The sequence below is a fragment of the Vulpes vulpes genome, chromosome 10, assembly GCF_048418805.1.
Source record: "Vulpes vulpes isolate BD-2025 chromosome 10, VulVul3, whole genome shotgun sequence".
Lineage (NCBI taxonomy): Eukaryota > Metazoa > Chordata > Mammalia > Carnivora > Canidae > Vulpes > Vulpes vulpes.
In genome coordinates, this window is record NC_132789.1 from 38122907 (window position 1) to 38135197 (window position 12291).

General features: G+C 42.9%; 1 protein-coding gene and 1 pseudogene across 1 annotated transcript; both read right to left on the minus strand.

Moving 5' to 3' along the window:
• Positions 1-523: 523 nt before the first annotated feature.
• Positions 524-3654, minus strand: LOC140594097 (BAR/IMD domain-containing adapter protein 2 pseudogene; annotated as a pseudogene).
• A 6696-nt stretch (positions 3655-10350) lies between these two features.
• LOC112908231 (olfactory receptor 2A12-like) lies at positions 10351-11298 on the minus strand. The gene has a single exon (XM_025983699.2). It carries the CDS (start codon positions 11296-11298, stop codon positions 10351-10353), a length of 948 nt encoding a protein of 315 aa, XP_025839484.1.
• Positions 11299-12291: the final 993 nt, after the last annotated feature.

Genomic DNA, 12291 nt, shown 5'->3' on the forward strand with positions numbered 1-12291 from the left:
CTTCAATCTAGCTCTTTCTACCCTCGATAGGTCTTCTAAGCACAACACCTCCAAAGAAACAAGAGCTTTAAATGATACACTGGACCAGATGGATTTCACAGATATCTACAAAACTTTACATTCATCCAAACTCAACTGAATACACATTCTTCTCAAGTGCACATGGAACTTTCTCCAGAAGAGACCACATACTGGGTCACAAATCGGGTCTGAACCAATACCAAAAGATGGGGATCGTCCCCTGAATATTCTCAAACCATAATGCCTTGAAATTAGAACTAAATCACAACAAGAAGTTTGGAAGGACCTCAAACACGTGGAGATTAAGGACCATCCTGCTAAAAGATGAAAGGGTCAACCAGGAAATTAAGGAAGAATGAAAAAGATTCATGGAAACTAATGAGAATGAAGATACAAGCTTTCAAAATCTTTGGGATGCAGCAAAGCAGTCCTAAGGGGAAAATACATCGCAATACAAGCATCCATTCAAAAACTGGAAAGAACTCAAATACAAAAGCTCACCTTACACATAAAGGAGCTAGAGGAAAAACAGCGGAGAGATCCTACACCAAGCAGAAGAAAAGACTTAATTAAGGTTCAAGCAGAACTGAACAAAATCAAGACCAGAAGAACTGTGGAACAGATCAACAGAACCAGGAGTTGGTTCTTTGAAAGAACTAATAAGATACATAAACCATTAGCCAACCTTATTAAAAAGAAGAGAGAGAAGACTCAAATTAATAAAATCATGAATGAGAAAGGAGAGATCACTACCAACACCAAGGAAATACAAACGATTTTAAAAACATATTATGAACAGCTCTACGCCAATAAATTAGGCAATCTAGAAGAAATGGACGCATTCCTGGAAAGCCACAAACTACCAAAACTGGAACAGGAAGAGATAGAAAACCTGAAGAGGCCAATAACCAGGGAGGAAACTGAAGCAGTCATCAAAAACCTCCGAAGACACAAGAGTCCAGGGCCAGATGGCTTCCCAGGGGAATTCTATCAAACCTTTTAAGAAGAAATCATACCTCTTCTGCTAAAGCTATTTGGAAAGATAGAAAAAGATGGAGTACTTCCAAATTCGTTCTATGAGGCCAGCATCACCTTAATTCCGAAACCAGACAAAGACCCCACCAAAAAGGAGAATTACAGACTAATATCCCTGATGAACATGGATGCAAAAATTCTCAACAAGATACTAGCCAATAGGATCCAACAATACATTAAGAAAATTATTCAACATGACCAAGTAGGATTTATCCCCGGGACACAAGGCTGGTTCAACACTCGTAAAACCATCAATGTGATTCATCATATCAGCAAGAGAAAAACCAAAAACCATATGATACTCTCACTAGATGCAGAGAAAGCATTTGACAAAATACAGCATCCATTCCTGATCAAAACTCTTCAAAGTGTAGGGATAGAGGGAACTTTCCTCGACATCTTAAAAGCCATCTACGAAAAGGCCACAGCAAATATCATTCTCAATGGGGAAGCACTGGGAGCCTTTCCCCTAAGATCAGGAACAAGACAAGGATGTCCACTCTCACCACTGCTATTCAACATAGTACTGGAAGTCCTCGCCTCAGCAATCAGACAACAAAAAAACATTAAGGCATTCAAATTGGCAAAGAAGAAGTCAAACTCTCCCTCTTCACCAATGACATGATACTCTACAGAGAAAACCCAAAAGCCTCCACCCCAAGATTGCTAGAACTCATACAGCAATTTGGTAGCGTGGCAGGATGCAAAATCAATGCCCAGAAATCAATGGCATTTCTATACACTAACAATGAGACTGAAGAAAGAGAAATGAAGGAGTCAATCCCATTTACAAGTGCACCCAAAAGCATAAGATACCTAGGCATAAACCTAACCATAGAGGTAAAGGATCTAGACCCTAAAAACTATAGAACACTTCTGAAAGAAATTGAGGAAGACACAAAGAGATGGAAAAATATTCCATGCTCATGGATTGGCAGAATTAATATTGTGAAAATGTCAATGTTACCCAGGGCAATTTACACGTTTAATGCAATCCCGATCAAAATACCACGGACTTTCTTCAGAGAATTAGAACAAATTATTTTAAGATTTGTGTGGAATCAGAAAAGACCCCGAATAGCCAGGGGAATTTTAAAAAAGAAAACCATATCTGGGGGCATCACAATGCCAGATTTCAGGTTGTACTACAAAGCTGTGGTCATCAAGACAGTGTGGTACTTGCACAAAAACAGACACATAGGGGGGCGGGAGGGCCAGGTCCTCCTTGTCCAGGAGGTTCCCCGTGCTGCTGCTCTTTCCCTGCTGCAGGCTCATGTGCAATCTGTCACCGCCGTCGCCGTCCAGAACCCGGGTGTAGGAGAAGGGAAACCAGCCCCGCATTTTGGTCTTCTCGCTCTCGCCGTAGTGCCAGCCGTCCCGGGCCTCAGGCACCAGCAGGGTGATGAGGTCTCCCTCCTTGAAGCTCAGCAGGGTGCTGTTGTCCCCGGCCGCGTGGGAGAAGATGGCTTTCACTCGCATGCGGCCGTTGCGCTCCAGGCCAGCCGCCATGGAGCTGGAGCGCGGTAGGGTCTTGTTCTCGGTGGCCGCGTAGCTGTTCTTCGGAGCCACGCTCTTGCGCACGGGGAGCGTGTTGGAGTAGGAGTCGCTCAGCTTGCTCTGTGACTGTGGAGGAGACGAGGTCTTGGGCTGGGCGGCCTTGCGGTCGGCCCAGGGGCTGTAGTCTTCGCCATCTGGGCCCGAGACGCCATTCATGACGGGTGTGCTCTCCTGGGCAGACAGCCGCCCCACAAACGGGGCCAGCTCGGGGGGCACCGGCAGGGGCTTGGCCCCCGGGATGGGGTCTGAGATGACCAGGCTGGACTTGGAGGCCGACAGGGCGCTGGGGAGGACGGAGCCGTTGCTGCTGGCCATCTGCTGCATCAGCTGCACCGCGCGGTCTGGGATCTTGTTGGGGTCGGCGCAGGCCTGCTGCCATAGCGGCAGCTTCTGTGCCAGCAGCTCCTTGCCCTTGGAGTGGTAGGCGGCCGAGTTCTTGGCCACGGCGCACTGCTTCTCCACCAGGAAGCAGAACCTCCTCCTCTCCTCGGTCAGGGCCGTCTTGTAGCCGTCCGACACGTAGTTCTCCAGCTCGCCCTGCTTGTTGCTGATGGCGTCGATGTACTGCAGCTCCTTGTCCGAGTACTTCTGCGGGTTCTTGCTCCCCTGGCTCTTCTTGCGGAGTTTCTTCAGCTCGGCCTGGCACTTGTCCAGCGCGTCACCCTTGCTCCTTTGCTCCGTCTGGTATTTCTTCAACGCGGCACTCAGGTACCTGGAGTCCAGCTCCACCTTCTGCTCCAGCTGTGTGAGCAGCTCATTGTGGAACGACTTGAGCATCTCTTCCAGCTGATTCTGAATCTGCCGGTGGACTTCCGCCATCTGAAAGAGAACGTCTCCGAGTTCCTTGGAGCCCTGGCTCTCGCTGGCTAGCTCGCCCATCTTCACGAGGGCGTCGAAATAGCCTTTGGCCGCGTAGGTCACACCTGCCAGGGCCTTCTCATAGTTCTTCCCCATGGCAATGAAGTTCCGGAGGCTGGGGTTGAACTGCTCCATGATGGTCTTGTACACGTTCTCCGTGAGCCGGTGCATCTCCTCCGTGCGCGACAGAACAGAATAGAGAACCCAGAAGTGGACCCTGAACTGTATGGTCAACTAATATTCGATAAAGGAGGAAAGACTATCCATTGGAAGAAAGACAGTCTCGTCAATAGATGGTGCTGGGGAGATTGGACATCCACATGCAGAAGAATGAAACTGGACCACTCTCTTGCACCATACACAAAGATAAACTCAAAATGGATGAGAGATCTAAATGTGAGACAAGAGTCCATCAAAATCCTAGAGGAGAAGACAGGCAACCCCCTTTTTGAACTTGGCCACAGTAACTTCTTGCAAGATACATCCACGAAGGCAAAAGAAACAAAAGCAAAAATGAACTATTGGGACTTCATCAAGATAAGAAGCTTTTGCACAGCAAAGGATACAGTCAACAAAACTCAAAGACAACCTACAGAATGGGAGAAGATATTTGCAAATGATATATCAGATAAAGGGCTAGTTTCCAAGATCTATAAAGAACTTCTTAAACTCAACACCAAAGAAACAAGCAATCCAATCATGAAATGGGCAAAAGACATGAACAGAAATCTCACAGAGGAAGACATAGACATGGCCAACACGCACTTGAGAAAATGCTCTGCATCACTTGCCATCAGGGAAATATAAATCAAAACCACAATGAGATACCACCTCACACCAGTGAGAATGGGGAAAATTAACAAGGCAGGAAACCACAAATGTTGGAGAGGATGCGGAGAAAAGGGAACCCTCTTACACTGTTGGTGGGAATGTGAACTGGTGCAGCCACTCTGGAAAACTGTGCGGAGGTTCCCCAAGAGGTAAAAATAGACCTGCCCTACAACCCAGCAGTTGCTCTGTTGGGGATTTACCCCAAAGACTCAGATGCAATGAAACGCCGGGACACCTGCACCCTGATGTTTCTAGCAGCAATGTCCACAATAGCCAAAGTGTGAAACGAGCCTTGGTGTCCATTGAAAGGTGAATGGTTAAAGAAGATGTGGTCTATGTATACAAAGGAATATTACTCAGCCATTAAAAACGACAAATACCCACCATTTGCATCGACGTGGATGGAACTGGAGTGTATTATGCTGAGTGAAGCAAGTCAATCGGAGAAGGACAAACATTGTATATTATCATTCATTTGGGGAATATAAATAATAGTGAAAGGGAATAAAAGGGAAGGGAGAAGAAACGTGTGGGAAATATGAGAAAGGGAGACAGAACATAAGACTCCTAACTCTGGGAAACGATCTAGGGGTGGTTGAAGGGGAAGAGGGTGGAGGGTGGGGGTGAATGGGTGACGGGCACTGAGGGGGGCACTTGACGGGATGTGCACTGGGTGTTATTCTGTATGTTGGTAAATTGAACACCATGAAAAATAAATTTATTATAAAAAAAAAGTAAATATGAGAAAGGGAGACAGAACATAAAGTCTCCTAACTCTGCGAAACGAACTAGGGGTGGTGCAAGGGGAGGAGGGCGGGTGGTGGGTGGGACCTTGCATTTTCCCTTTCATGAATAAAATAGGGCAACAACAATGAGATATTCTGAGATTTGGTAATAAAAGACTGACTTCCATTTTGCTTGAACTTTCTCTCTCTCTGACTCAATTTCTTGCTCTAGTGAAGTAAGTTGGTGTGTTGTGAGCTGCCCTAGGGAGAAGTCCAGGTGTCAAGGACCAGAGAGTGGTCACTGGCCAATGTACCAGGGAACTGATGCCTGCCAACAATCACGTGACTCCGTGATAGGCATGGCTAGCCCAAGATTCAGCAGAGCAAGAGTACTCCCATAGAGGTGAATCAACCAATGAGGTTATTTGTTTGGATCATTGTTGCTATTGTTTTTCATATTCGGGGTTTTTTGGAGTTAGGAGAAAGCCCTTTCTCTTTCCCCTGAAGCTGCCTCTAATGCTCGATTTAGTAGAGCCAGGTTTTTTTGGAATTGGAGTGAAACATTTTTAACTGACACCTGATTGTTACTAACTTACCACTTAAATTAGTCTCTTCGTTTATTAGCACACATTCAATAATTATGTCTTTTATCTAACTGGGATATACTTGGTCAACTTGATTGTTTCACAAAGACTATATTCGAGAGTTAATACCTTTTAATCAGGCATGCTGAATATTATTAAGTAGCAAGGGTTGAGTTGACTTTACTTGTAAATTCAATCTCTACAAAGCTTTCCTGGAAAAAGTGACTTAGTATTTAGCTTACAAGGTCCCAACCTTATAGATGGTAAGAAATATCACCCACTGGCCAGCAGGAAAAGTTAAGTAAATTTTGGAGCCTTGATAGATGAGGAATTCACCCAAATTTATGGGTACTGTGGGTAAAATATGAAGGACAGAGGGATGCCTGGGTGGCTCAGGTGTTGAGCATCTGCCTTTGGTTCAGGTGACAATCCCAGGGTTCTGGGATCAAGTTCTACATAGGGCTCCACATGGGAAGCCTGCCTCTTCCTCTGCCTGTGTCTCTGACTCTCTCTGTATATCTTTCATGAATAAATAAATAAAATCCTTAAGAAGAAAAAAATATGAAGGACAGGATTTCTTGGGATTTGTTTTCCAGCTCAGTATAATAAATAATAGAGCATTTAAAAAGTCCAACTTGAGATTCCATATGGAAACTTCCAGGCAGAAGTTAATTCTGTGGCTTTCAAAATGACTCAATACTGCGTGTCTCTAGATTTGCAAAGAAAACCAGAGATGGTCCATATGACAAACACTCCTACTACACTGATACAAACAGTGAGGCCAGACATAATGAGACCAGTTTTTTTTTTTTAAATCAAGAATAATTGTTGAAGATTATTTAAGATTACAAGGGTGGATATTGTAAGAAGATTTCTAAGATTTCTCAGTGCCCTCTTGGTACAGTGCTAGATGTTGTCTAGCAGACCCTCTGAGGATTATCTGACTTTATAAGGATGTACTATTTTAACTGACTTTCTATTACCTTGGATATATTATATCTCTGCAGGTAAAACTGTTAAGTTCTAGAAAACTGGTAGCAAGACAAATTATTTCTGTCTATGATAATGCAAATAATTCCTATTCATATAAACACAAATGAAATTTGTCTGACAGAGAATATAAATTTCTGTAAGTCAAATTCTCCTTTGAACCAATCCTAACATCTTACTGGTTCCTTCATGAATTAATGAGCTCAGTGAAATCTTTGACACATGTTCATTTAAGAAAAACCATAAAGGAAAAGATTCATAAGTTTATTAAAAATTCTATTTATTGAAAGTGATTATTCTATTCATCAAAAGAAAAGAATACTCTCTAGCAGCAAAAACAAATCAACATAGTAAATGTCAAAACCCATTATTGAGTGAATAAGTCAAGTAACAGAAGAATACATATTGTACAATTCAATTTAAAAATCATTACATAGGGAATCCCAGCGGTTTGGTGCCTGCCTTCAGTCCAGGGCGTGATCCTGGAGTCCTGGGATCAAGTCCCACATTGGCTCTCTGCATGGAGCCTGATTCTCCCTCTGCCTGTGTCTCTGCCTCTCTGTGTGTGTGTCTCTCATGAATACATAAATAATCTCTTTTTAAAAAATCATTACATAGCCATAAAAAAAGATGAACTCTTGCCATTTGTGGCTTCACAGAAGGACCACCTAGAGGGTATTATACTAAGTGAAATAGGTCAGACTGAGAAAGACAAATGCCATATGATTCACTCAAATTTGGAATCTAAAAAAAAAAAAAGAATAAACAAAGAAAAAGTAGAATCAGATCTATAAATAAAGAGAACAAACTGATGTTTGCCAGGGAGTAGGGAGGTAAGAAGAAGGTCAGAATGGCTAAAGAAGAGTGGGAGATACAAGCTTCCACTTATGGACTGAATAAGTCATGAGAATAAAAGTCACGGCACAGAGAATATAGTCAATGATATTATAACAGCATTGTATGGTGACAGGTGGTAGCTACACTTGTGGTGAGCATAGCATAATGTATTGAGATCTGAATCACTATGTTGAACACTTGAAACTACATTGTGTGTCAACTCTACTAAAAAATAAAGTGAGAATCTGACTTTAAAAAATTGAGTGCTTAAAACATTTAAGAAATCATAAAAACACATAATAGTTTAATAATTGTATTGTTTTTCTTTTAAAATATTAATAAAAACAATTTAAAAATCTTTTAAACCCTAAAATGTAGATGCTGAAATTGTTAGCAGTAATTATCTCCAAGTCTAAGGTGATGGATAATTTTCATTTTCTTCGTTTTGTTTGCATCTGTGTTCTAAAAGTTTAAGAATAAACATATACTACTTTTGCAATAAAGAAAACAGGCAATAAACTGAGAGAAGATATTCTCAATATATGTAATAAACAAAGAAGATCCAAAATATATAATAAATGGCAAATCAAGAAAAGAAAAAGCAAACGATATCTCTATTCATTGGACATTTACAGTTTGTTTTTCACTACAACAAATGCTTTCCATGTATTATCTCATGTAGTCCTTCCAACAACCTCCTGAGGTCTATGCTATTTTCTTTTTGTTAACAGATAAGGAAACCGAGACTCAGAGAAGTTATGTACCTTGACCGTTATCACTGAGTTAGTAAAAGATAGGGCTGGGATTAGAACAAAGGAGACTGGCTTCTGAGCCTAGTTCACTATACAATACTACAAGAATCTTATGAAAAAATGCTAAATTCACTAGCAATCAGGGAATTACAGATGAAACAAAAATCTATTTATGAGATAGGTAGCAATTTTAGAATGCTTGAGATAGAGCAATAATGTCAAGTGTTGATGAGAACTAGAGGGGTATATCAGCATAATTACTTGGAAGAACAATTTAGGAGTACCTAGTAAATTTGAAATTTCTTTGATTCTGCACCCGCCAAGTCTATTGCTACACATAAATCCTAGGGGGAAAAAACCCTTCTATGAGGAGAAATGTTCAAAGACATTTGTTGCAGAATCATTTAAATAGTGAAAATTGTAAATAAATGTTTGACAATAAAGAATTGTGAATGAAGGGCTCTTGGGTGGCCCAGTCTGGTAAACATCTGACTCTTGATCCAGCTCAGGTGGGTTATGAGTTCAAGCCCTGCACTGGGCTCCCTGCTGGGCGAGGAGCCTACTTTAAAAAAAAAAAAAGTAAAAATTTGGGCAAAGAAAGCAACTTTATGGGGCGCCTGGGTGGCTCAGTTGGTTAAGCCTTCATTCTTGATTTTGGCTCAGGTCCTAGGATTGAACCCCATATCAGACTCTGTGCTCACTGGGGAGTTTGCTGGAGATTCTTTCTCTCTTCCTCTGCCCTTCTCCTGCTCCCTTTCTATAAACAAAACCGAAACAAAAGAAAATAAAGATTCTCTCTCTCCCTCTCCTTCTGCCCCTTCCCCCCTCCCACTTGTACAGGCACTGTCTCTCTTTAAAAAAAAAAAAAAGAGGGCATCCCTGGGTGGCTCAGAAGTGTAGCGCCTGCCTTCGGCTCAGGGCATGATCCTGGAGTCCTGGGGTCAAGTCCCACATTGGGCTCTCTGCATGGAGCCTGCTTCTCCCTCTGCCTGTGTCTCTGCCTCTCTCTCTCTCTCGAATAAAAAATAAAATCTTTTTTTTTTAAAAATAAAAGAGTTAGGTAAATGAGGTGTGGTGTATTCAAATGCTCACTACAGAGAATGTGTTAGGCTTGTGTATATCAAATGAGTAGATGTCAAAAACATGATGTTGAGTTGCAATTTTTTCAGAAAAATGCAGACATCATGCTACCATTATAAACTTTCAAACCCATAAGAACAATTCTGTGTTGCTTATGGGTATGATTGTAAGTGAAAGTTTAAAACTACACAGAATAGACTTCAGTTTAATAGTAGTGATTGATTCAGAGGAGCTGGGAATATTCAAAGGGCACTTCAATGGTATCTGTAATTATTTAATCCTTTTTTTAAAAAAAAGAACAAAAGGTTCAGACCAAATATGGTAAAATATTAACAAGTGTTTATCTGGGGAAATGGAAAAATGAGATCTTTGTGTTATTTCTCTCTGTGAGTACCTGTCTCTGTCTTTCTTTCCTTGTCTTTCTCTCTATATAGAGATAGATAAGAGCATACAGATATATACATATACATCTCTTTTTATTTATGAATATATATAGTATTTATTTTCTCAAAATAAAAGTGAGATTTAAATAGCAAAATCAGGGGAGAGTTAGTATCTCAAGCTGAGTCCAAACCAAATCCATTGTTAGCCACATGGTTACATAGATGTGTCTAAAATAGTTCTAGCTTGGAATTTACAGCTCCTGGAGCAAAAAGCAATGCTAATTCTTACTTGTAAGCACATGTAAAGACTGTTTACTGCATGACCTATCTACTATTTACGTCATTTTCACCCCCAAATCCCTCACACTGTAGAAAAAAAGCATGTGTGCATATTGACACATTTGCTGTGATCAGACTGACCTGACAAACTTCCAGAGGTGAGGAGAGAACCAGGAAAAGCAATAAAGCAATGGCCTTGAACCATGACATACTTACTGGGGAAGAAAGTCTTTGCTCTTGACACTCAACTGAGTCATTGGGAGGGTGGCAGCCAATAGAGACTTTCAGTTTAGGGGTAGCCACAGAGCCATCTCTAACTTGGTTGCTCACACCCCAGAAAGGCTCAGGTTGGTTAGAACTGATATATGATACCAAATGAACCTCACCAAGACTCTCGACAAGTCTGAAGCATCCTGGGTCACTGAGCTGTCCTTCTGTTACCGAGTACATTCAGAAAGGCCCCTTTTACATCTTTGTTCCGGAGGCTGTAGATGATGGGGTTGAGGAAGGCAGAGACAACATTGTAGAACAGTGCTAGCTTCTTGTCCCGCTCTGGGTCATACCAGGAGCCGGGCCTCATGTACATGATCATGGCTGGCCCATAGAACATGATAACCACAGTGATGTGGGAAGCACATGTGGAGAAAGACTTGAGCCTCCCTTGGGATGAGTGGATTCTTAAGATGGAGGCAAAGATTCTGACATAGGAGGCCAGGATGAGGGAGAATGGGACCAAGAGTAGGATGAATCCCAAGATGAAGTCCAAGCGGTCATTGAAAGATGTATCTGCACAGGCCAACTTCAAGACGGCAGGGACCTCACAGAAGAAGTGGTTTATCTTGTGGGGACCACAATAAGGCAGATGCATGGTGAAGACAGTGTAGATCAGGGCGCCAGCTATGCTAATGGTCCAACAACCTGTGACCATCTTGATACAAATGGGGCGGCTCATGAGAAGGGGATAATGAAGGGGAAAGCAAATGGCCACATACCTGTCATAGGCCATAATGGCATAGAGGACACACTCAGCAATGCCCAAGACCAAGAAGATAAACATCTGGGCTACACAACCTCCCCAAGAGATGGTTTTCTTTGGACACACCATATTAATCAACATCTGGGGCATGGTGGTAGTGACATAACTCATGTCCACCAAAGAGAGGACACTGAGAAAGTAGTACATGGGTGTGTGGAGGTGTGAGTCCAGGTAGATCAGGGTCACAATGAGTCCATTTCCCAGAAGAGTGATGAGGTAGAGGAGAAGGAAGAAGGAGAACAGGGATATTCTGACCTGTGAGTCACTGGAGAAGCCCAGGAGGATGAACTCAAACACAGAGCTGTGGTTCTCCTTGCCAAGGCTCTGCATGGTGGTCTGCCTATCAAGGAGACAAGTACTTCCTGTTCTGTCCTTGGCCTTAGGGGAGGAAGGTCAGAGGTGACAGAAGCTGAGTCACGCACATAGCACCTTGCATGGTAGCCTGCACCAATTCCATCAAACCTTTGTTGAGTGGGATGCAAAGGGAAAGACAGAGAGGGCAGCTGTGGCACTGGGAAATAAATCAGGAGATCTGGATTCATACCAATAATAGAATATAGGATGCCTGGCTACCCACAGGTCCTTCTCTGGAAACCTAGCTCACCCATAGAAGGCGAGGCATTAGGTAACCACGTTGGCAGCAGGGGACCAAGCCAACACCTGGCCACTGCTGAATTGTACCAAGGGTGTACACCTGCCCCAGTCTGGAGGACAATTCTCTGTTGAGAATTCAAAATGGTGACACTGTCAATGTCTATGTCAGTGACGTGTGGGTGCCTGAGGTACCAACGACCTGGAGTCAGTGTGGTGATAACTAAAGTCACAGAGAAGCTGGTGCAATAGGGAAGAAAAGTGGAGGCCTTGCAGAAATGATAAAGATCAGACACACAGGGCAGCAAAGAAGAGACCTCACAGCCCTGAGCTACCAGGAGCATGAGTCTGGCTCCTGACTTGCTACTTCCAGGTCCCCCTGTGTCTTCTGTGCTTGGACACGTGTGGGATTTTCTGCTGAATCCTTACCATTACTATCCCATGCCACATTTTTAAATTCAGCTCTTTCTAAATGTCCCATGGTTATCACTTACCTAGCTGTGTGATCTTAGGAAAGTCCCTTTGCTTCTGTGGGCCTCAGTCATCACATCTGTTAGAAAGGAAACATCCATGATACAGAGCAATGGCAAGGAGCATATGAGAGTCTGTATGCCAAGATTTGACAAAATATGGGGACCCCTGGGTGGCTCAAGGGATGAGCCTCTGCCTTTGGCTCAGAGCATGATCCCAGTCCAGGGATCAAGTCCGCATCCGGCTCCTATGAGGAGTCTG